We start from the raw sequence: 25,852 nt of genomic DNA on the forward strand, positions 1-25,852 counted from the left end.
CTCCTCCCTAATCTCTTCCCAACCCTAATCTTGGGAAGGCAGGGAGGGGCACAGGATGGGACAGGATTATCTTTCTTCCACTTCTGCAGTTATCTGTCCTTGAGCACACACCCACCACTGGAACAAAGTAATTCAGACTTGCCGATGGCACCAAAAAATACAAGAAATGACTCTCTCTCAAATTAACAAGTGAATTACACATGGAAAGTAGCCTTTGATTCAGTTCTTTAAAAATCCCTGTTCCCCTAGATGGGCAGAACCACAGCCTCTGGGACAGGAGTCCTGATATTTCTCCTTTGCTTGCAAAGCAATCAAAATGTTTTCCTTTTTCTCAAAACTGTGTCCTTTTTATTGAACTGGCATTGGGGATAATGATCATGCTTTTGGTAACAACAGTATCGCTACCTCCCAACCAGAGAACAACCTCTGTCCCCACATTTCTACTATAAATTGTTGAAAATATTTGTAGAACAAAAAGCTATCATTCTGAGAAACTCAATCCTCCTTTCAATGACATCAAAGAAAATTCCAAACTTTTCAACTAGATTTAAGGATTTCCACTGACCAATTTAAATTACTCTTACAGTATAAAAGGTCACAAGAAAGTAACTCTACTGCCAGTGTTTCAATTAGTATTATATCCTCAAGATGAATCTTAAAGTCAGCTAATTTATAATATGAGAAGTTACACTTTGGACAAAGCATTGAAGAAAATGCAAATATGAACTATTCTAAATCCTTAAAAAGATGTTTGCTATTTTGGTTCCCTAGAGTTCAGAAATCAAGATGGACTTACCTAAACCAATTCTTTCAAATAGGAAGTACTAACCTGACTGGTAATGCTATTTTCCCATAATAAATACAATCATGTATCGCCCACACTCCCTTCCTACTCTATGCTAAATGCTACTGCCTGCTGGTCAAAAAGATTATTAGTTTTATTCCCATGAATTTTCAAAACCAAAACATTTTTTTTGGGGGGGGGGGGTTGATTTGTTTTGTTTTTTGGTACTAGGGATTAAACTCAGGGGCATTCAATCAATGAGCTGTATCCCCAGCCCTATTTTGTATTTTATTTAGAGACAGGGTCTCATTGAATTGTTTACTGCCTCGCTTTTGCTGATGCTGGCTTTGAACTTGTCATCCTCCAGCCTCAGCCTCCTGAGCTGCTGGGATTACAAGTGTGTGCCACCATGCAGTCCCAAAACATCTAAATAAAGAATTACAGCAAAGTTGTAGGAATGTGCCTAAAATCACCATAGTATAGTCACCTAGTTAAGAACAGACATCTCAGGATAATCTGAGTTTGGATTCCAGTTGTGCTATTTACTTCATTCACCATTAAGTGCTAATTTCCCCATCTTTACTTATTATTTATACAGAGGAAAGCAAAAATAATCAGAGACCAGATCTCAATGGAAAGCAAGCTTTCTTTATTAAGCAACAGAATGGCACATTTTTTTCAGAAGAAAAAATGGCAAATGATTATAGGAGGGGTCTAATTTTTTTTTTACAGGATTTGAGTAAGTTTTGATTCATAAAAATGAGATTTGAAAGCCAAGGTGGCATAGGTCTGTAATCCCAGCAGCTTGGGAGGATGAGATAGGAGGATCACAGGTTCAAAGTCAGCTCAACAATTTAGCTAGACCTTAAGCAACTCAGTTAGATCATGTCTCTAAATAATACACAAAATAGGGCTGAAGATGTGGCTCAGTGATCGAATGCCCCCGAGTTCAATCCCTAGTATCCACCCCCCTCCAAAAAATAAGATTTGAATAATTTGTTGCTGGGAAAGGGTGAATGAATGTCCAGAGCTCAGAGATCATCCCCCAAACAAACTGTCCTCCTTTCTCCTTGACGGTTATATTTCATATCCTTCACACTCTACCCCAACTATATCCTCTGCCCTTTTTGACAGGTCTTGCTAAATTGTTGAGGCTGGCCTCCAATTTGATCCTCTTGCCTCAGCCTCCAATGTTTCTGGGATTACAGGCATGCCCCACCCCACTCAGCAGTTTCCCCATCTTTAAAGTGGGAATAATGATATTTTCTTAATGCAGTTGTTGTGAGGATGATTAAATGAGTTAATATTTGTAAAGCTCTCAAAGATGTCTGGCAATAACCAATATTTTACTGATTTAGACTCTTGCCTCAACAGAATCTCATGGGTTTAAATTTAAAAGCTCTAGAAAAATGGACAAATAAGCTGTCCTATTTTCCCAGCACTCCCTAATTCTATTAATTTTGATTTTTTTTTAAACACTCAGAACATCCCAGGTAGCAAGGAGGATAATACCAATTTTTTTTTTTTTTTGGGGGGGGGAGGCAACCCTTAGTTGTTTGCTAGTTCAAGGTGTACATTCTTCAGTTCAAAAATCTGAATTTGAACTAACCCTGAGGCAGAGGCCTGTGAATCACAGCCGTTCAGGAGGCCAAAGCAGGAGGATCGCTGGCTGGGCCATTTAGCAGAATTGGGTCAAAAAAAAAAAAATTGCTGGGTATGTAGCTCAACAGTGGTATGCGTCCCTGGGTTCAACCAGTATCAAAAAAAAAAAAATAGTTTGAATTTGACCCTCTCTGATCATCCTTTCCCATCACACATACTTTTCAAAACGACTTTTAATAGGTGTATAATTGTACAGAATAGTGGGTTTCACTGTGGAATATTCATACATAGATATAACTTGATCACTTTCACTCTCTAAAAATGACTTTTCTTAAAAGTAAACCATTCCCGGCTATCTTTCTTTTTAAATGTCCACATATGGTCGTGCTTTGGCCATACTCTCCTGCCAAGTTCGTCAAAATTCACTTTGTTCTTATCTTCTCTTAGGGTCACAACCTTAGGAAAGAGCAGAGCATTCCCCTGGGGCACATTAAACTGTGGGTGAACATTAGATGCTTAAACTGACCTTTCTACCAGGTCGGCAATTAAGACCTCACGGAAACGTTAAGTCACTCTGAATTATCAGGAAAACAGGAATAGAAAGAAGCTGGCTCAATTTCCCCCAGAAGCCACTGAGTAGCATCCAGGGGCAAAGCTGAGTCCCCCAGTGCCGACTCCCCTCAGATCGCAGGAGACTGGGCTCCCCTTGCTTCCCCCACCCTACCCCGAGCTTTTAGCGCCCACAATCAAGAGGGGAACCCGGGGAGCCCCGGGCACTGCTCACCGGAGAAGGCCCTGCCCGCGCGCCGGGGTAGAGGGCGAACCACCCGCGGGCACCGAGGGGCGTAACCGGGCTGGGCCTTGACAACCCATACCCGGGGGCAGAGCGCTGTGGCGACGGTGGGCGGCCCGGCAGCGGGGCGACGGCGGGCGGGGCGGAGGGCGGCCCTCCGGGCGCGGCGCGCGTTTCCGGCGTGCGCGGCGGAGCGCCGGGGCGGGGGCACAGCCGGCCCCCAATCGCGCACAATGAGACAGCGCTGAGCGCCGGAAGTGGGACCGAAGGAAAACTCGGAGAGGGAGCCCAGCCGGGACAGGAAGAGGCGGGGGACCGCGGCGGAGGTGGTGAGTGCTCTGGGGCGCCTTCTCCCTGTGTCCCTCCTAGACTCGCCCCCTGGCTGGGTCTCCCGTGGGTTCCTTAGTCTCCAAAGTAGAGGTCGGGCCTGGCCCCATAGGTACGTTGGCTCCATCCTGAGGCGGCCTCCTAGTCCAGTTTCGGTGTCTAGGGATCCTCCAGGCCGGCTAGAACTGAGGTCTCGGGTTCGAGTCCGCCTTTTCACTTTGTGTCAGACTCTGCGAGGGTGGGAGAAGGGATTTGGGTCGAGACACTCGGCCCCGGCCCCCTGGCGGCTGGGGGGACCCCGGAATCCCATCGAAGTGGCGGGTCACTTCCTGCTTCCTGGTCCCCACGGTGGCTTCGTGGCCGGGACTGCGGGTACGCCTCCTACTTTTTCATCTCGGACGGTCAGGGGTGGAAACTGAGGCAGACCGGGGTGGGGCAGTCAAGACAAGAATCGAAAAGGTGTGGCATTCTTTAGAGAATTGCTGTTAGTGACAAAACCAAACTTGTTTAGTATTGAAGAATGAGAAATAGGACGGTTCTCTGGAGTTGTCCTTTGGTCAGAAACCCAGTCCCTTTCATTAGTCCGGAGCCCAGCCCCTCTTGTAGCCCGAGAGATCAAAGCCGGTCTGTTCTGAAATGTGATGAAGCAACTAGAGTGGAGTTGAGAGGAAATGTAGTCTGTTTACATAAAGTTTTGGTTACTTTGTGTAACACTTTAAAGTAATTGCCAACTTAAAAAAATAGACTTTCAGGAGTTCTGTAGCAGTATTGGCTTGGGATGAGGTTTGCTTTTGAAGTTTTCTTTGAAGAGAGGCGCTTTTGTATATAAGTAAAGCTTACCAATGTGATATAACGTTTTACTATAATAGTTTTCCGGATAAGAGGAGCTTTTCTTATTCACAGATTTAGTCTTCACAAAAAATACTAGGTACGAATCCCATGATTGTAGGACTATGTCTCCTAACTTCTAGTGCAATGCACTGATTATTAGGAATGTGATAGAAATTTAATTAAAAGAAAAAAAGGAAAGGTTTCTTACACACTTTTGGGCATCAATATGATATGGCATTTTGTGTACTTGGTATCATATCTTGTTGTATTTAATTGTTTTCCCGAAATGCCTTCTTTCAGGTGCAAAGAAAGAAAATTGAAGTCAAAGACCATGGGAGATGCAGCAAAACCTTATATTGTGAAGCGCAGTAAAGATCGAGGACCTGTTGATGATGATGATTTCAGAAGGGGTCACCCCCAACAAGATTATTTAATAATGGATGATTATGCTAAAGGCCATAGCAGTGAAATGGAAAAAGGCCTTCCGAAAAAAAAGCTAACTCCTGGGAACTATGGGAATACCGCGAGAAAAGGATCATACGCTGTTTCCAGCAATCCATATGCATTTAAAAACCCAATTTACAGTCAGCCCACTTGGATGAATGACAACCACAAAGATCAGAATAAGAGGTGGCTATCTGATGAACTTACTGGTAATTCAGACAATTGGAGAGAGTTTAAACCTGGACCTAGAATTCCTATCATAAGCAGACCAAGGAAAGATGCCTTTCAAGAAAGTGAAGATGGTTACAGGTGGCAAGATGGAAGAGGCTGCAGAACTGTAAGAAGACTGTTTCATAAAGACCTAACAAGCCTAGAGGCCATGTCAGAAATGGAAGCAGGAAGTCCTGGTAATGTGTTCCAACTTGTAAGGTTATAGCCCAAAGTCAACAGTGTCTTATTCTTTTTCATCCAAATAAGTTTTATTTTCAGCAGTGAATTTCCAATTTTTCATAGTATATGTTTTCAGAAGTGTTAATTTATTTAATGTGATTATTTTAAGGTTTATAATCATGACATTTGGGCACCTCTAACACATTTCATATATTGGTCCTTTCAAAAGTTTACCTCACTGGGGGTGTAGCACATGCCTGCTAATTCCAGCAACTTGGTAGACTAAGGTAGGAGGATTGCAGGTTCAAGGTTACCTTTAGCAACTTGGCTCTCTCAAAATAGAAAAAATTTAAAAAAAGGGCTGAGGATGTAGCTCAGCGGTGAAACACCTCTAGGTTCAATCCCCCATACTAAAAAAAAATTTTACCTCAAGGCTTATTTTACTTTAGTGAACATATTTTCATACAGTAAAAAATATGTTTTTTATAGAAGGAGGGTATCATATCCCCCTAGGGACCATAGCATAATTTCTAAGTGGTATTATGTATTTTTAAAATTATGTTTATAATTTTGTATTTAGGGCTGGAATTGTGGCTCAGAGCTAGAGTGCTCGCCTAGCACGTGCGAGGCCCTGGGTTCGATCCTCACCACCACATAAAAATAAATGAAGATATTGTGTCCAACTACAACTAAAAAATTTTTAAAAAATTGTATTTAAATAATGAACATGTCCATTATATAAGTGACAGTATAAAAGTAAAACAAAAAAGATTCAATGTGAAAACACAATATAGACTGAATATATTGCCTGCCAAAAGAAGGATTTGTCTTTTGGGTGAAGTATCAATCTCCAGAGGAGAACAACCCATGGTTTTTGTTTTTCAAGAGCTGTCAGGTGCAGTTAGTTGCATGCATCTGTAGTCCCAGCCCTGAGGAGACGGAGGATCACTTGAACCTAAGAATTGGAGGCCAGTCTGGGAATTCAGCAAGTCACCATCTGGGGGGAACTAGGGGTATAGCTCAGTGGTAGAACACTTACCTAGCTTGTGCAAGGCCATGGAGGGGTAGGGGTGAGAGGGTAAGCATGGCAACAGAGATTGGGAAACATGAGTTTAGAAAGTCAGAATACAGAAAAAAGCTTTGCTGTTTGTTTTCAGTAAATAACAACCCATTTCTAAGTGCCTTCACATGCTTGATAATAATTACCCCAGAGTGATTATTTATACTTTTTTCTGAAAGGTTCAAGGTAGATAATGTCCATGTAGCAATGATTTCTATAATCAGGAAGGTTATTTTTATCTAATGGATATATTCACTGAGGTGAGGGGAAGTCATAAATTGGATGGGAAAAATGAAACATAGTATTTAAAAATGGGCTTTTATGTTTATTGGCTGAAAGTCTTTTGTAGTGACCATGTAGAATGAATTGTAAACTGTCCAAATCAAATTTTTTTTAAACTTTTTTTTTTTTTTTAATTTAAATGTATTCAGGCAAATGTGGGTACTTTTCTAAGTCTCCAGATGCCTCTTTCTTCATGTTGTCTCAGTAGCCAGTTCATATATGTGTTACTTGCAAGGCACTTGAATTTGGGACTCATGCATATAGAATGCTTAAAAAGGAAAAGCTCTTTTTTTTTTTTAAATCATTAGACAGTCTTAGTACAAAGTGAAAATCTCAAGCACTTGTTAATATTAAATGGGGGAAAAGGAAAAAGGAAAGTTAAAATTAATGCTAACATCAAGGAGCAGAGACAGAATGCAAGATTATAAAAGAATTAAAATAATAGGTAGAGGTAATACCTTAGCGTTACATGTCGTTAAGCCTGAAAAGAACTTGAAGGAATTTTCTGATGGAGCACTGTTATGATACAACAAAGGTGGAATCACAGTTTTACAAATTAGGCAGTTGCAGTTTGGAGAGTTTAAATTTATCCACACTTGTTTATTCAAAGTGGTAGATGAGGAAGTAGAACAGTAGTGGGGACTCCGTCGCCCTGGCCATTAAGTAATTCTCACTAGACCCAGAATCCAAATAGGGAAACTGAACATTTATTGATAATTTCTGGGCTTCTAGTTTTTGTTTTTCTTTTTTATATTGTATATTTGTATTTATGTATTGCAGTGTCCATGTGGAATGTGGACATTAAATTTAATTATCAATGCTTGTCTTTTATAAAAGAAAAAGTTGAAAAGCATTTAAAAATGAAGGTTTACAGATCAAAAATTTGCAGCTAGACAATACAAGGTGCCATTTGGAGACCCAAAAAGTAGTTCATGTATTCTTATTTGGTGTTAGGAATAACTAAGGAAGTTGTTCAAATTGAATAACTGTTATTCAGTTTAATATCTAAACTTTGCTCTTCATTTAAAGGATCCTAAAAAGGATCTCATTAAAGGGATCAAAATGTCCTTAAATCAAAATGTGTCTTAATAGAAGGATCTTATTGAAACTGTGAGAAAATATAATGAAAATAATGTTACTTTTTTTTAATACCATCTTTTCTGTTTATCAGTTTACATTACTGTTTCTACCTCATCTCTTAAATGTCCTAGGTTGCAATTTAACATATTTGGGAAAATGCCATTAATTATTTTAGCTGGAAAACATCCACTCAGATACACATGTCCTTTGTGAATGGGCTAATGGACCATATTCAAATAAAATCTGGGAAAATTCAAATACTAAATATAGAGATCTCTTATTACAATAAATTTGGAATGAGCTAGATGGTCTTCCTCCATTATGGGAATTTTTTAGCAATACCCAGTTATACCTTCTAAGAATCCCTCCAATGAGATTTTGACAGTTTATACCTGCAGGCCTGTGAGATTTAGTTCAGGAGGTTATACTGCTATCAGTTTCTAGTCTGTTCTAGATGTGAGTCTGTATGTGCCTCAAAGAGATTTTGTAGTAATTTTTATTTTTTCTGTTTCAAGATGAAAGGCCGAATTTCAGGATCCATCCATATTTTAATCTGTATTTCAAATCCCTTTCCTTTGACTTTGTCCCGTATCCTTGAACAGATTATTAATTCTCTTGGACTGGCATTGTCCCCATCTGTACAATGGGGAAAATATTAATATCCGTGTCAGGATTACTGTAGGGATTAAACGAGAGCAGCACACAGAAAATGCTTGCTTTACATCTGCCACATAATAAAATAGTAATGGTAGCTACTGTTATCGTCATCTGGCAGAATTTCTGTAGCCATGCTACAGATAAAAGTAATTGGAGTTAATCATGGTCTTTGGTGAGAGATGTCAATCCTTAGAAAATGACAGCAAATAGTTATATGGGAAAGCTTTTGTCAACAAGAGAAAGGAAGTTAATGAAGGAACTTGGTTACATATCAATTACTGTTGTGAATATGAGACTTTTCTAAAAAGGTGTTGCACATGTTGAAACTCTTTTTTGAGTATTTGCCTAAGTAAGAAGTTTCTGTCATGTTCTGAACACTGAAGTCAAATGTATTTATTTAGAAAAAGATACTAATAAAATAAATAAAGATTAAACTAATAATAATTAAATGAGAATGAACACATTTTTAAGTTAAGGGATGGTCATCTCAAAAATTTATTAAGACAATAAGTACTACTGGCTTTAAAAGTTTGTGATAATTGGGGGAAGAAGTATTGAGGTAGCCTGATGATTTCCTAGTCAAATACTATTAATCTTTTGATGTTTTATTTGCTCAGTCTTTTTTTTTTTTTTTTTTTTTTAAGAATTAAGCCCAGGAGATCGCCAGCACCACCAAAAAAAGAAAAAGAATTGAACCCAGGGTCACTTTACCACTGAGCTGCATCCCCAACCCATTTATTGGTTGATTGATTGACAGGGTTTCACAGAGTTGCTAAGGCTGGCCTTGAACTTGGGATCCCCCTGTCTTAGCCTCCCAAATTGCTGGGATTTTAGGCATGAGCCATAGTGCCCTGCTGCTCAGTCCATTTTGATTTTTTTAAGTGCATTTTTCCCTAATATTGTTTAGTTTTTAAAAAACTTTCACTTATTATAGAAGCTTTTTGTCAAATTTCATTACATTCATCTCATGTGTATTGAGCATATTGCTTACTATTTGTGTGTTAGAGTTCTTAGCTATAGTTTTGTGTGTTTTTCCATGCTGTGGATTGAACCCATGGCCTCATGCATACTAGGCAGGTGCTGTACCACTGAGCTACATTCCCCAGCCTCAAAATAGCCTTTTTGAAAACTGGAGGTCCTATACTTCCATTGACACTGAATTTTTTTACAATTAGTTAATTCATTGTAATTTGCTCACTAGTAATGAGTTAATGAGTTCTGAAAAATTGAGAGGAATTTGCCTCATGCTGGGCAGTAGGTTTATATTTCCAAAAAGTAATTTGTATTAAACCATTGCACATGATTCCATCCACTTAACAGAATTTTAATTTGGAAAACAAATTTTAGTCATATTATTAATAACTTTATTTTTCTCAACTTATTGTTAGAAGTCACAGATGTACTTAAAACAGTGTTTATGGTTCAGTCTCACCACCATCTTCTCTTTCACAGGTTGAAAGTTGTAAACTTAAAAAAAAAGAACTGATTCATTTATTCTAGAAATTATAGAAGTAACAGCAGGAGTTTATAAGCAGATAAATTTTTGCTTAGAAAAAAGCCTTTATTTTAACTACCAATTGTTTTTTCCTTTGATATGCTAGGTGTGCAGGTGGCTCAAAAAATCTAAAATGAAAGTAAAAATAAAATGGGAAATGGTGCCCTCAGCAGATGAAATTTTATATTTCTTCCCATTTCTGGTAGACCCCAATTTTATGTCTTGAAAGGCTTAATTTACAACTAAATGATTTTTTTTTCACTGCTCATAAGGATTTCTGAATTCTTGAGAAGTATACAATAGTGTCCACTTCACACTATTAAGATTGGTCACTTAAAAAATAAAAGCAAACGTGGGAAGTTTTCATTACTACAGATGTAGTAACAAGTATAATAAAATATTAGGTATAATGTAGATTATATATGTTAGTATATTAGAAAATTCTAATATGGAATATATTAGAATTACATATATACTTGCCATCAGAGGATAATTTTTACTCTTGATTTAGAATGCTCAGCAGCATATCGGGAAGAAAGAAAATCAAATTGTATTATCAAAGCAGAATTCTTTCCTTTTTTTTTTGGTGCCAGGGATTGAACTGAGCGGCACTCAACCACTAAGCCACATCCCCAGCCCTATTTTGTATTTTATTTAGAGACAGGGTCTCACTGAGTTGCTTAGCACCTTGATAAGTTGCTGAGGCTGGCTTTGAACTCACAATCTTCCTGCATCAGCCTCCAGAGCCGAGCCATTGGGATTACAGGCGTGTGCCACTATGCCTGGATAAATTTTTTTTTTCCTTCTTGTTTCTTCTTTTTATTGTTAGTGCACTTAATTAATAGTAAGGTTTGTTTTGACATATTCATAAAAACATATGACAGTTTTCTTCATTCCAGCAGAATTCCTTTGAAGTTATGGTATTTCTGTGGATTGGTATATCACAGATGATGTGCTTAGTGATTATTCAAACATTTTGTCCATGGAGATCCACCTTTCCCTTTGCTCTGTGTTCAGATGTGATTTATTCTGTCATGCCATTTAATTAATAAATAGGTAAATTCTGCTTTTTATCCAGAAGAGGTATAATTCAATATTGCCAATAATATTTTTCCCCTAACTTAAGAAAACAAGAAGCAGCGGTCCAGACCCAGGAAACCAAGGAGGACTAGAAATGAGGAAAATGAACAGGATGGAGAGTTGGAAGGCCCTGTGATTGACGAGTCTGTGCTTTCGACAAAGGAGCTACTGGGCTTACAGCAGGCTGAGGAGCGTTTGAGGAGAGACTGCATTGACAGACTAAAAAGGGTAACAGCTATGAGCATGTATTTGCTAATAAAAATCCTTGTTCTGGTTTAAACTGTGTTAGTAATTGGAAATACCAGCTTTGATGAATTCGGAACCCTACTTTTTTAAAGTTAAAATAACAAGTGTTTATTTTTAACAGGCATATTATTCTGAAAATATACTAATGAACTTGCTATACCATGAAACCTCCTCCCTTAAATCTCTCCTTCCTCAGCCCCATCCTGTAAGAAATACTTTAGGATCAGGCTTCTCCTCTAATCACTTCCTAACTTCTCTAGGTAGTCTTCTTTTGTCCTGAGGAATCTTTTGGGATAATTATTGTACCCTGTTGTGGCACTTTGCATTGTCAAAAAGTTCCCCTTGTAATTCAGTGATTTTATTTCCTTCTGGGGGTTAAAACTTTTTTTCACATGTTCTGAAGTCCTAGGACCTGCCCATCATACAAATAAGCCTACCTCCCTTTTGAGGTATACTACTTGGATTATCAGTATTTAAGTATTACACATTGAAAAGTATATTCATTATGAGGCAATAGAATTCCAAATAGTTGCAATTGTACTTAATTAAAAATTACTATTAAGATAGTGATAAAGCAAGACAGTAACATAGTGTCGGTTTTTAAACTGAAGGGGAAATCATTTTTCTGGCTTATTTTTTTTCCCCTGGATGTTTGGAGATATACCTTTTGATTAATCTGTTTAAATTATAGCGACCACGAAACTGCCCTACAGCAAAATACACCTGCAAACTCTGTGATGTTTTAATTGAATCCATTGCATTTGCTCATAAGCATATCAAAGAGAAGAGGCACAAGAAAAACATTAAGGTAAGTTTTATGTGACCCAAACTGTTGTTTTTACCTATCAGTTGTCATTGTCATTTTTCTTCTCCTTAAAGCTATGAATATTAATAACTTTAATTAACTTCTTGAAATTGTTTTAACCAAAATACTTTTAATTAATCAGATGTGTTTTCTGGGCAGTCTTTTGAATTTCCTTAAGTATAAAATCAGGGTATAGGAAATCACAGTTAGGACCTATATGTGTCCTTATGACAGTAATAAAAAAAATAATCAGACTGTCATTACTGGTTTTAATGCTCTTTTCTTACACTTTCTCCTTGTTCCTGCTTACTCTCTATTGTCACTGATCCAAATTATATGCATAAAGTGTGTATATGTTTGTTACAATAAAGACAAACACAGCTAAGATGAAAAGGAGGGCTAAAAACAGATTCCTGAAAATTCTATAGGGTGTTGTCTCAGTGAAACATAAAAGGTAAAACCTATGTATGAGCCATTTTTAATTTGAACATTGATCCTAAAAGGAGAAGCAGGAGGAAGAGTTGCTCACTACGTTACCCCCGCCAACACCCTCCCAGATAAATGCAATTGGCATTGCCATTGACAAAGTGGTACAGGAGTTTGGCTTACACAATGAGAATTTGGAACAGAGGCTAGAAATCAAATGTATCATGGAAAATGTGTTCCAGCACAAGTTACCAGGTATTTTCTAGATTTCTTTTTTCTACTTAGCTACTTAAAAGTAACTCGTTCATATTTCAAGTAATTTTCACCTCATAAAATTCATTTGTTATGTACTGAAGCTTTTTTCCTTAGTGAGTATGTTTGTTGTTGTTGTGTTTGGTTGTTATTTCTCCTGGCTTCTCCAAAGGTAACAGACTTTAAACATTCATTGCCACTGTGAACCTGTTTTCATTATAAATATTATTCTCTTATAAAATTCAATATGGTTAATTGCCCTATATTGGGGCACTGTGGGACTCTTGTATGTATTTGTTTACCTTTCCATCTGAATTGACAGAATACTTTTTAATTAAAATAGCTGGGCACAATGGTGCAAATAATCCCAGCAGCTCAGTAGGCTGAGTCAGGAGGATCTAAAAGAGCTTTGAAAAACTAGTTTATAAATAATTTTATAATGGGTTTTGTGTGCTGTTCAGTTGATATTTTGAAATTATATCTATTTTTATTTTAATTTTTTGAGACAGAGGTCTCACTGTGTCACCCAAGCTCACCTTGAACTCCTGGACTCAAATGATCCTCTTGCCTCGGCCTCCTGAGTAGCTGGAACTACGGGCACACACCACTGACTTGCATTATTTTTCATGTAGACTTTAGTGCAAAATAGGGGAGGGAATACAATGTTTGGAGTAAACTGCTTATAAAAATTTAAGGCTGGGTATGGTAAATGCTTGACACTGCAGCTGCTAGTCTTGATAGGAACAACCCTTGCCAATGAAAGGTCATTGGCCTTCCTATTTAGATAAATGATTGGAATAGCTTAATCATCCTCAATTTTGCCATAAATAAGAATTATCTGTGGAGTCATGGACAATTACTTTTAGAAAATTTCACAAGTGATTCTGATTCACAGGGCTAGACTCATTATTTATGTATATATCACCTTATAATTCTTTAAACTATTTGTTCCTGGAGATCATGCAAGTATTTATAACATGTATACATGGATACATATACATATAATTTTTACAAGAATAGGAGGGAAGTTCAACTCATTTCAATACATAGGTATTTCCCAAATAGTAAATTTTAATTTCACTGATTTTTGCTATGAAATTCCATGTAAAATTAAACTTTTTTATAGAAAACTCCTATTTATCAATTTTTGCAGAACTGGGGGATTAAACCTAGGGGATTAAACCATGTGCTAGGCAAGTGCTCTACCACTGATCTACATTCCCAGCTCTATCTATCTATCTATCTATTTATTTATTTTGAGGCAGGATATTATTAAGTTGCTCACACTGGCCTCCTTATCCTCCTGTGTCAACCTCCTGAGTCACTGGGATTGTAGACATGGACTATCACACCTGATTTGTTAATAGAAAACTCTTGAAGCCAGGTATGATGGTTCACAACTGTAGTCCCAGCACTTAGGAGGCTAAGGCAGGAGTTTGAGTCCAAACTGGACAACATAGTAAGTCCCCATCTGAAGAAAAAAATATGCATCTTAAACCCCAAAGAAATCATTTGAATTGGCAAACTTGAAGGAAGAAAATGTCCTCTTGATAAGAATGGGTAATATTTTGGCAAAAATAGTAAAATATTGAAAATAAATTCCATAAATACATATGGAAGATACACATGTTAACACTTATATCCTCCTCTGAAAAGGAAATGTATACTGCCTAGCATATTAAGATATCGGTTATATTGTAATTATTTTGCAAGTTTTTCTCAAGGGATTGCATTATATCAAATACTTTTTGTTTGTGAGTAATTTGTATTATAAAATAAGTAACAAAAAATATTTGCATTAGCTCTTGACTATACTATAAAGTTTATAAGTGTAAAATAGACATCCCTTTTCAGCTTTCTTATTTTGAAAATTATTGCCAATAGTTTTCTACACAAAATGCAAGAGTGATAAAATAAAAATTTTTATTTAAAGTGTTTTGCAACTGACTTGAGATCAATAGTCATTAAACCAAACCAGTCATTGCTGTCTTCCCTGTTACATAAAATTAAGGGATGAGCAAATAGCCACCTATTCCTGTCCTTTGTTGGTGACATACATTACAGTTTTGCTTTTGTATGTAGTTTTAATTGATGGTTCATTTCTGAAATAGCAGTGTTTTGTTACAACTTTTTGAGAAATTTTACTCTATTTATGCCTTCTATGTATTTATTTATTTGTAGATTGTTCTCTAAGATTATATGGGTCTTCCTGTAGCAGATTGGGTTTCAAAAATTCGGATGTAAACATTGACATTCAATTTCCAGCCATTGTAAGTACAAAATGAAATGTTGAAATTTTCAGTGGTATGGAAATTCTTTCTTTCAAATTGTCTTTATTTCAAATTGAACTGTGTGTGAATATATTTTAGATACGTAAAGATACTTTAATGGTGACACCTATTTTCTTAAAAGTTCCATTTTTATGTCTTGCCTGTTTTCAGCTTCAGGTTCAGAGAATTCTTATGCTCCATAGATTTTCAATCTTGTTTATTTTACACTACAGATCTTTCATACTTACTTGTAACACTGGTTTTCTAACCATGTGAATCTTATGGGGATATTTAGGTTTCTGTTAGCTTGGAAAGCTTAAATTCTTGGTAAAATCAACTTTCCATTAATAGGAAAAGAATTCAGGTTTTAAACAGTGTAGATTTTTAAACATTTATGATCTGAAAGCTTAATGAGCCTCCGAATTTCCTATTTTTATATATCAATTTTGTTAAAATATTGTTTTTTTTTTTTTGAACAACCACACCCAGCCTCGATTTCTGGGTTAAATGTAATTCAAAAAGACATTGACAGTCAGAATTTTAAAACTGGAAGGAACTTAAGTAGATTATCTGCTTACCCACTTCGTCATTCTCATAGGTCAGTTTGCAGAAGGTGTATCCTACTTTGGTTACTCATTAAAAGTATAGACTCTGAGATTCCACCCCCAGATATTCTATTTTATAGCCTCTTGTTCCTTGCTCTGAGTAATGTAGTTACTTAGTCAGCTAACCAGTGGATTTTGCTCTTCTTTTAATCTTAAATTCTGATCAGTGAAATTACTAACCATAGCAGTTATTTTGTTCTGACATCATTCATTCATTCATTTAACAAATATTCACTAAATACCTGTTGTATGGCAGGTACTATACTCGATTCTAAAGGAAAAAACAAATGCAGTTTCTCTTTCACAGAACACATATCTAGTTAAGGAGATAAGTAGTTACTTATATTATTAATTATAATGAGAGTTGTGCAGAAAAATAGGGTTCAATAACAGAAAACAGGAACTGTGAAGAGATGCCACAGTCATGGAGGCCTCATTGAAGAGGGAACATTTAAGCTGAACTCTGATTAGGATGGAAGGTAGGCTGAAGCCCCATATGCAGGATCTCATAGGCCATGGTAAGAATTTTACTTTGATCTACAGTCAGTGAAAAGTCATTGATACGTTTTAAGAATCCAGTTCATGATTTTTAATGGTTTTGATTCCACTGTGGAACAAGATTTAGAGTTGGAACCAGTAAGCTATCTGTTGTAATAGTCTTACAGAGTGAGAGGAAATGTCATTAGTAGTGTAACAACTTCCAGCTACCACTTTGAGATTTTCTAAAAAGCTAATTACCTCAAGAATTAATTAACCACAAATTAAATGTATAGTAGGTCTCTTGCCCACACTCATCCTCATTTGGTTTTCATCTGTCTTTCTGTCTTTGACGTACATAGACACTGCATAATGATTAGTTCTTTATTCTGGTACCAATGTTCATTTCTAATTTGGGAAACAATATTGGGAACTTTAGACTGTGTATTTTATCGTGAAGCAAAATTATTTAGGGATTATTTCATGTATTCATTCATTTATTTCCTAGATGTCTCAGCCAGATGTCCTCTTAATTGTTCAAGAATGTTTAAAGAACAGTGGTAAGGTCAAATGCTTTGTACACTTTGCTCTTAATATTTTCTTTTCTCTATAAATTTTATATAACTTATTACTCAAACTCTGAAAATAGAAACTCATGCTTTTAAAGTTTTTTTTTCTTTTGCTTTTTTGTTACATTATAATTCTACATAATAGTGGAATTCATTACGCCTTATTTGTACAGGCACATAACATAATTTGATTAATTTCATTCCCCAGTAACTTTCCTTTCCCTCCCTTCCTCTCTCCCTCTTAAAATTATTGATAAGTGTAATATCCAAAGCAAAAAAATTAAAGCAAATGGCCATGATTTATTAACTAGCTAGCATTCTAGTAGTAGTTCTATGTCTCAAAGCTTTTAGCTTGCTGATGACATCACTATAAAGATTAAATGAGGGCTTGGGCTGTAGCTCAGTGGCAGAGCACTTCCTACCATGTGTGAGGCACTGAGTTTGATCCTTAGCAGTACATAAAAATAATATACATAAAGGTGTTCTGTCCATCTACAACTACAAGAAAAATTTTTTAAAGCTTAAATGAGTCTTAGAGTGTGACGAAGAAATGCAAAATATGCATAATTTAGTCTTGAGAGTAAAATTAAAGAATAATATACTGTATCCAGTGGTTCAAATTAATGTTTTATAAAGGTGCAGTAAGTGTGGCCCAATCCTGATTAATGAATTCATAAATAGTTGTTCCCATGTAAGTTTATCCGTTGCCTTTTCCAATATACTATCCAACTTAGAGCTTTATGACTTTTTTTGCTTTCATAACCTCACTAATTTTCCCTTGAAGTAGTCATCCCCTGTCCTTTTTGTTTTGATTGAATAAAGCATTTAAATATTTTTTTATTTTAGTCAATACATATTTTGACACTGAAGATTTCAGTAGCCTTTGTATCAATGTTGTTTTTAAATCATATGTCTATATTTCTAATTAGGTTACCCTCATAATATTTAAATATTGTGATCCACTGGCGTAGTTACTTTTAATTAAACATAAGCTTTATAAAATAATGATTTTAAATTAATGTGATTACTTGATTCTTGAATATAACATTTTTTTTCTTTTTTCAAATCCCTTCAGAATTTTATTTAGTAGTTGTCTTTCAAAATGGCTGAATAGATAAGCCACACATGGTACTTGGGTCCTTGTACTTTATCTCATTTTGCTTGTAACAAAGCTTTAATTAACCTACTTAACATGTGTTTTCTTCTTTCCTCAGACTCCTTTATTGATGTTGACGCAGATTTCCATGCAAGGGTACCGGTGGTAGTATGCAGAGAAAAGCAAAGGTCTCTGTTTCTTTAAGCTGATCATTAGGTATCAGCTTGCCAAAAGCACAAGGACTTTGCTAAATCTTAATTCCAACTTTGAAGTTATAAGCTATACCTTATATGGTTATCTCATGTTTCTTACTAGCATTCTGTCTATACTTTGGCATTTGATGCAAGAGAGGGAAAGAAATCTTATTTTAAAAAGAGTAAAATTACCTAGAGGGAAAAATTATAAGGAAGCATTTGACCCATTTTAACTAAGTAAAAAAACAACCTTATCAAATGGTTACTTGCTTTAATCACTTTTTACTTGCCATCCTTTTTACCAGCATTTGTGGCAGTGCTGAATAGCTGTTAATGTGACCTCCCCTGTATAGGTCTCCCTCCATCTGGAAACATAACTATCACTACCATGAATGGGTGGCTTATAAGCAATAATGACTCTTCACCAACAGATTCCTTAACTCTTGTAAAAACACCATTTGAAAAAATGAGACAAGTCATGCTCCCATTTGAAATATTTCATAATATTTTCCTTATTTGCATGTTCCCCCCCAAAATAATTTTAGCATATTAAAACAGAGTTCTTCTGAAAATATAGTTTGTTCAATAAGTAACTGTCGTGTCTTTTTTTTTTTTTTTTTTTTTTTAATTCAGTATTTTTAAATGACCTATGAAGATGTAGGGAGTTTTAGGGGTTTTTTTTTCCATTTTTTAAAAAAGTTATTATCAGTGTAAATTAGCTACTGGTGTAAAAATGTACTGATACCTATGTAACACACCTTTTTCTCTTTCTTTTTCATTCCCAACTTCACCGGCACACCCACCAGTGGTCTTCTTTGTAAAGTGAGTGCAGGAAATGAAAATGCTTGTCTGACAACAAAGCACTTAACTGCACTCGGAAAACTAGAACCAAAGCTGGTTCCTTTGGTGATTGCATTTAGGTACTGGGCAAAGGTAAGTTAGACTTCATTAAATGCATGTGTGTATTCTGTGAACTTAACTGCGCTTTAATTTTTACTGGGTTCATTTAACCTTAAATGTTTAGAAAAATACCTATAGACATCAAAAGAGAAAGTATCTGAATATTGGAATAGAAACACTATACAGAAGGAAAATTTAAGGTTTCTGTTTCATTACAACAGTATTGCTTAAAAGATCAAAATGACTTATAATGCTTATTAGAAGTCAGATTTGGGTCAAATCCCAAAGGATGTAGTCAAAGAATTTACAATCTTAACTAGTTTCCCAGGGTAATACTTAGGCACTGTAAAGTTTTAGAAAATAATTCTCATAACCATTTTCAAGAAGAAATCCAAGGATTACATAAAGAAATGAAAAATACTATATCTGGTCTTGCCTATATCTACAATGTTTTAAATACATTCTCCCAGTTGATATGCTGTAATAATCATTAGAGCACTTAATATTCCCCCATAGTATAAGGTCAGATCATAATGATAAAATTGATATTCTATAAGGTGCCTTATATAAAGAAAAGCAAAAATCTTACTGATTGAGGTATAACAGTGATAAGAGATAGTTCCAATTTCTTGGATCCAGGATCAACACAGGATACCCCACTCTTGCTGGATGAATTAATAATTACAATATGCTCCTCTTTGAAAACTCTCTTCTGCTTCATCACTATGTAGGCCATGCTCTTTTAGGTGTTATTTTAATTAGTACTGATGGGTTTGCCAACATTCTCTCCCCAAATTGCCTTTGTGACCAAAGCATGCATTTGCAGGACTGTAAAAGTTGAGAGGACCCTTAAGCTAAGCAAAATCAGTTGGAACTGAACGATCATTTGTATTTCATTAACATGTGTCTTAACTAAGTGAGTGGATTTATTGTAGATGTCAAAAAAATGAAACAGTAAATAGTATTTTAGGGCCTTCCATGAGTAAGTTAACAAGATTAAATATTTGAAATTGAAACTCTTTCAAAACCACAGTATGTGGTTACTGCAAAGGAATAGGAAGTTGTCTATTTGTATCACTTTGCTGGGGGGGAGGGATTGTTGTTGCTTTGTTTTTTGGTTTGTTTGTGGAGTTGGTGATCAAATCTTGAGCCTTATACATGCTGGACAAGTGCTTTACCACTGAGCTATACCCCTGCCCTTTATTGTGCTGCTTTATTCAGAATAATCACTATATATCATATAATATATGTGTATTAGTCAGGGTTCCCTAGAGGAACAGAATCAGCAGGAAGTATAATTACAAAAAGAGAATTTCTCAGGCGACCAAAAGCTAGATAGTCCACAGTGGTCATCTACAGGCAGAGAGCTGGAAGAACCAGCAACTGCTCAGTCCAAGGAGCTGAAGCCCCAGAACAAGTGCTATCCCAAGCTGAGACTGAAGGCTTCTGGAGAATCACTGACAGAATCCACTTTGGAAGAGTGAAAAAGTGAGAGCCCCATATCATCAATCACGGCTGCAGTCAAGAACTCGATCATGAAAAATCAAGCTTGTATCTGCTGTTGCTGTCATGTTCTTCCATCTTTTATTTCATCCAAACCATCATTTTATTGTATGGTGCTGCCCTCACTTAGGGAGGGTCTCCATTTTATTTGGCTGTTCCACATGCCAGTTATTCCTAGACACACTGTCATCAACACACCTTCTGGTTTCTCTTAATCCAATCAAGTTGACAATTCTAATTAACCATTACAATATGGGAATGGGTTGCAGGTTTTAGGCCAAGTTATTTAAATCACAAATTGATGCAAAAAAAAAAAAATGCAAATTCTCTTTTCTCTCACTTATAGCTTTGCAGTATAGATCGCCCTGAGGAAGGAGGCCTGCCACCTTACGTGTTTGCCCTTATGGCCATTTATTTTCTTCAACAGAGGAAAGAACCTCTTCTGCCAGTTTATCTAGGCTCATGGGTATGAAACTTTTTTGCTTATATATCCGATTGATTGATTATAGATCTACAATTCCTTATGCATAATTTCAAAATTTAAAAAGCTAACCAGAAGTAAAATAGATTTGTTTGTTTTACTGGTATTCACATCTTTCATTGCTGAAATGTTAATATGATTACAAGATGCCGATCTATACCTTGCTAGGGGTATTACTACATTTTTAGCCTATAAATCTTAGTTTTTGAAACACCTGTGGACCTGAAGATTTCAAACAAGAGACTTTGAATCTATGTTAAGTTTATCTTTTGACACATTCTTTGGGTACAGCACTCTAATTCGATACTTAAACTTATATATCATCTTCAGACAGTATATGAAGCATTTGTCTCTCTGAAATGGACTTCAATTCATGTACGTATACATGAATGAATGAATGAATGAATGAATGAATGAATATGAATTTTTGCTATGTTGCCTAGGCTAACCTCAAAATCCTAGGCTCAAATGACCCTCTTGGCTTAGCTTCCTGAGTAACTGAGTCTACATGCATATACTACCATGACCAGTGTAGCTTACTTTCTATTTCTGGTTTTTTGCTTCTCTTTATATCCCATGACCTGTAAAACAATAAAAGCATCAAGATTACTAACTATACAAGATGCAGAGCTTATAGTCAACTCTTCAATAATATTTTGGTTTTATCTTTAAGGTGAATTAGACTTTAATAATGTAATCTGGAGGGGCTGGAGTGGTGGCTCAGTGGTAGAGTGCTTGCCTAGCATGTGTAAGGCACTAGATTCAATTCTCAGTGCCGCATATAAATAAATAAAATAAAAAGCTCCACTGACAACTAAAAAATATTTTTAAAAAACAATAATAATGTAATCTGGATAAATTAAAGTTGAGGAGGCTGAGGCAGGAGAATGATGAGTTAAAGACTACCCTAGACAACTTAGCAAGACCTGAAAAAAATTAAAGTTGAGTTTATTTGAACCACTATGGAAATTTGTCTAGAGGTTTCTCAAAAGACTAGTAATGGAACCACAGTGTGACTAGCTATACCACTCTTTAGTACTTATCCTAGAGAATTGAAGTCATTATACTATAGTAATACATGCACACTCATGTCTATAGCAGCACAATTTATATTTGCCCAAACTACTGAACCAGCCTAAGTGTCCATCAGCAGATGAATAGATAAAGAAAATGTGGTATTTATACACAATGGCATTTTATTCCACCATAAGGATAAATAAAATTTGTCATTTGCTGGATATGAATGGAACGTGAGAACATTATATTAAGCAAAATAAACCAAACTCAGAAGGTCAAGGGTTGTATGTGATCTCTCATGTGTGGAAGCTAGAGAGGAAAAAGGAAAAGAAAAGTGGGGGTAAGGAAGTCGTATGAAAATCAAAGGGAAATCAGAGTAGAGGAAAGGGACCAGGGGGTGGGAAGGGGAAATACTAAAGAATGACATTAGCCAAATTACGTTGTTATATTATATGCGTGTGCAAATACATAACAACAAATCCCAGTTATATACAACTATAATGCACCAATAAAAAAATGTAGAAAAAAACCATAAAAAACAATTGAGTTGATTTGTTTAATAAGTCTAATAAGAAGCCACTGAAAGGTCAAAATTATGCTATTGCTTCTGGAACCATTTTTAATCTCTACATGTTTATCTTGGTATATTCTTATGTGTGTAGGTATTTTATAGAAAGCCTTATTTACTGAAAAGCTTACTTTTACACATTGAATATTTTCACTGCTTTTTGTCTTACTTAATAGCACACAGTCTTCTCTTGAAGAAGATGTTCAGTTGGCCATGGTATCACATGCCTGTAATCCTAGCAACTCAGGAGGATAAGGCAGGAAAATCACAAGTTGGAGGCCAGCCTGGGCAATTTAAATCCTTTCTCATAATTTAAAAAATAAATAAATAAAAGGGCTAAGGATCTTGCTCAGTGGTAAAGTGTCCCTGGGTTCAATCCCTAGTACTCCCCCCCCCCACACACACACACAAAGTATGTTCTAGAGTGGTAGTTCTTATCTGTAGGCATATTTGTGTGTGTGTGTGTGTGTGTGTGTGTGTGATTTTAGACATTTTTTTCTTTATATTTAATAAACAGAATTAAGTGGAGACTTTGTCTAGCAGGCTTCAGTAATAAAAAACTGAAGTAGAATAAACTACTTGCAAACTTTATCCTGACACAAGGGATTAAAGTATGCTCTATATCTTAGTTGTCTAATGGTAACTCTTTGTAGCTATGACACTGAGAAGAAAGGATTCAGGGCTACCAAGAGGGTATCTCCGCCAGATTACTCTCCTTCCAAAAAGAACAAGAGAACAAAGTCATCCACACCCTAGAAGGAATTTGGTAAACTGTTTGAAGTTTTCCTTTCATCTTGTCCCAAGAGAGAGTGGAGTTTAGGATGGGACCAAAACAGTTGGACCCAAAAGGGCCTGGAAATAAATTGGATATTTGGCTTTGCACATAAATGTCTTACTGAGTAAGAGCTGCCTTTTCATGTGTACTGATCCTCTCTAAATAATCATTTGTCAGTGATGTGAGGATGTAGGACAAAAGCTGTTTCTCTTCCTTAAGAGTAGTATGAATACTTTATTCCAAGGCCAATGTATAATTTCCTTTGCAGTGAAACTGGAAACTCTCTGAAGCAACTCTGAATTTATTTTGATTGTATCATTTAACTTTTTTCCCAAGACTTAATGACAAAAACAGATACATGATGATCAAACACTGGGTTGACTCTATGGATCAAATAATCTACTTAATGAACCAAAAAATCTACTTAATGAACCAAAATGATCTGCAGGTTATAAACTATACAGGCATTGGTTTAGTGGCTGCTGCCAGAAGCTTAATCAAGAAAAGTAAATAAAGCAAATGAGGGGGAAAGGAATTAATATTATTCTTACCAGATATTTCACCTACATCACTTCTGCAGAAACTCCTTCAAGGTCCTCACAATTAAAGTACTTATGTACACTAGTCATTGTACCAGGCCTTGAAGAGAATATAAAAATGAACAAGACTAAATTCTCTTATCAGGAAATTTAGTATATTGTGCCCCTGTGCTCTGATTTATCTTTCTTGAGGTTTTTAGCCTCTCTGCCCAGTTGTACTCAGATCTCTTCCACCTTGGCTAGGATAATCTCCAAATCTTTTACTCCCAGTCAGATTTCCCATTGTATTGTTATTAGATCTTGATACAATTGAAGTTAATCATAATGGGCATTGAATTAAGAGTGAAAAGCAGGAAGATACTAGAAAAAAAATTAGTAGAGCAGAGTCTAAATAAGATGTGGAAGTTGAGCCATATAATTGACTGATAGCAGGAAGAGTATTCCAGGCAGAGGGAAGAGCAGATGTTAGTTCCAAATCAGAAGGATAGACTATGGTTCTGAGAAACAGCCAAGAGCCAGATTACATAGACCCTGGAAGGACTGAATTTTCTCTGAAATAAGAAGGAAACCACAATGAGCAGAAGAGTGTGACACGATGTCTTATGTTTCAGAGGGATCACTCTTTGGGGTAGAAATAAATTTGGAAAACCTTATCCTTACCTCATCTCACAATTTATTATGTTCACTAACCTGTTTATTATGTAATGAGTCCATTATATAATTAAAAAAAGACCTGTTCAACTCTGTTAATATTTCTCAGAACTTTGGAGCCCAGACCATTTTCTTTTGCATTCATTAATACCACATTAAACTGTATTTTGAAACCTTTGGGCTTAACTAGAATTTAAAATATTGGAAATAGTTTCCAGCCAGGCACAATGGCCTATGCCTGTAATCCTACCTACTAGGTAGGCAAAGACTTGTGGATTGCAAGTTCAGGCCAGGCTAGGCAACTTAGGGATACTGTATCTCAAAAGAAAAACAAAAAGATCGATAATACCGTTCAGTGGTAGAAATCCCCTGGGTTCAATTCCTAGTACTATGAAAAAAGAAAAATTCTAATTAGGAGAATTTAGTTTTTATAATTATATCTCTACAATACTGATAATGACAGTTTCTTGGATTTATTGAGTATTTCTACATGCGGCATATATATCAGAGCTGTCCCATGAAGGAAGTTCTAGTGCTATCCCATTTTACTAGAAATTGAGACCTAAAGAGAGTAGGTGCCTGGAGGATCCAAGATTTGGGACCACTGAGTTTTACTCCAAAACTCATGGCTTTAGTCACTATGCCCTGTTGCCTTCTCAGAAATTTTGTTGTTGTAACTTTTCGGTTTGGTTTTGTTTTGTTTTACAGTGCTGGGGATTGAACCAAAGGCTTTGCTATGGAAGTGCTTTACCACCAAAGTACATCCTCAATTCAGAATATTTACTAAAGAATTATAAAGGGTTGAAGGTGTAGTTAGTGGTAGAGCAAAAATTTGCCATTTCTTTTGCAAATCAGAATCATCAGAATCTTCTTTTTTACTTTGATTGCAGATTTTGTTGTTGTTGGGTTTTGTTTTGTTTCATTTTTTGGTGCTGGACATTGAATCCAGGGTTGCTTAAACACTAAGCAACATCTCCAGCCCTTTTTAATTTTTATTTTGAGACAAGGTCTCACTAAGTTGCCTAGGACCTTGCTAAGTTGCTGAGGCTGGCTTACAATCCTCCTGCCTCAGCCTCCCTAAATGGCTGGGATTACAGGCATGTACCACAGAACCCAGCTAAAAATATTTTTAAATTTATGTTTATCTTAAAAATATTCCACAAACAATATCTTTTATATTTTCAGTGAACTTGGAATATATTAACTTTTTTCATTTCTTCAAACATATTAAATGCTCAAATCAATACAAAAATGGTTTCTACCTTATAATAATAGATGTCTACTTTTTCCTAGATTGAAGGATTCTCATTAAACAAACTTACGAACTTCAACCTTAAAGACGTTGAGAAAGATTTTGTGGTCTGGGAATACACTGATAATGTTGGGGATACAAACACAGCAAAAGAAGAGTCACCAAAAGAAAGGCCAATTAAAAGGGGGCAGGTCTGTTCTCTTATTTCTAATTTTACTGTTGATTTTTATTTTAGTTATCAATTGTGGTGTTTATGAGTTAGTCAGTTTTCCTGTTTTTCCTTAACTGTCTTAAGTATTTCATGGTTATTTCATTTCCTAATCTGTTTAGTCCATTGAATAATCAACATGAAAGATTTTTAAAAATTATGAAAAGATTTTTAAAAGTAATGTGGAAAGATT

The 25,852-nt window shown here is 36.0% G+C and overlaps 1 protein-coding gene across 3 annotated transcripts; it reads left to right on the forward strand.

Moving 5' to 3' along the window:
• The first annotated feature begins 3,357 nt into the window (after window positions 1-3,357).
• On the forward strand, window positions 3,358-25,723 carry LOC124098954 (terminal uridylyltransferase 7). Of its 3 annotated transcripts, none has more exons than XM_046453908.2 (11): window positions 3,358-3,508; window positions 4,638-5,188; window positions 10,872-11,053; window positions 11,763-11,879; window positions 12,380-12,557; window positions 14,736-14,824; window positions 16,415-16,466; window positions 17,690-17,759; window positions 18,572-18,698; window positions 20,515-20,634; window positions 25,493-25,723. In XM_046453908.2, the coding sequence occupies exons 2-11, from the start codon at window positions 4,669-4,671 to the stop codon at window positions 25,706-25,708; spliced, it is 1,671 nt and encodes a 556-aa protein (XP_046309864.1). In that variant the 5' UTR covers window positions 3,358-3,508; window positions 4,638-4,668; the 3' UTR covers window positions 25,709-25,723. The 3 variants fall into 3 exon arrangements, with proteins under 3 accessions (XP_046309864.1, XP_046309865.1, XP_046309866.1); XM_046453909.2 differs by having other exon boundaries at window positions 3,476-3,618; XM_046453910.2 differs by lacking the exon at window positions 3,358-3,508 and adding an exon at window positions 3,671-3,878.
• Window positions 25,724-25,852: the final 129 nt, after the last annotated feature.

This window comes from Marmota monax, unplaced genomic scaffold (assembly GCF_021218885.2).
Source record: "Marmota monax isolate L192 unplaced genomic scaffold, Marmota_monax_Labrador192_F-V1.1 WCK01_AAM20220418_F8-fsc00840, whole genome shotgun sequence".
In the NCBI taxonomy this organism is placed as follows: domain Eukaryota; kingdom Metazoa; phylum Chordata; class Mammalia; order Rodentia; family Sciuridae; genus Marmota; species Marmota monax.

Excerpts from the sequence above, each read along its gene's own strand:
- LOC124098954 (XM_046453908.2), top strand. The coding sequence starts at position 4,669 with ATGGGAGATGCAGCAAAACCTTATATTGTGAAGCGCAGTAAAGATCGA. Across the intron at positions 11,880-12,379 it reads GGCACAAGAAAAACATTAAG|GAGAAGCAGGAGGAAGAGTT; the intron begins GTAAGTTTTATG and ends TGATCCTAAAAG. Across the intron at positions 17,760-18,571 it reads GTATGCAGAGAAAAGCAAAG|TGGTCTTCTTTGTAAAGTGA; the intron begins GTCTCTGTTTCT and ends CACACCCACCAG.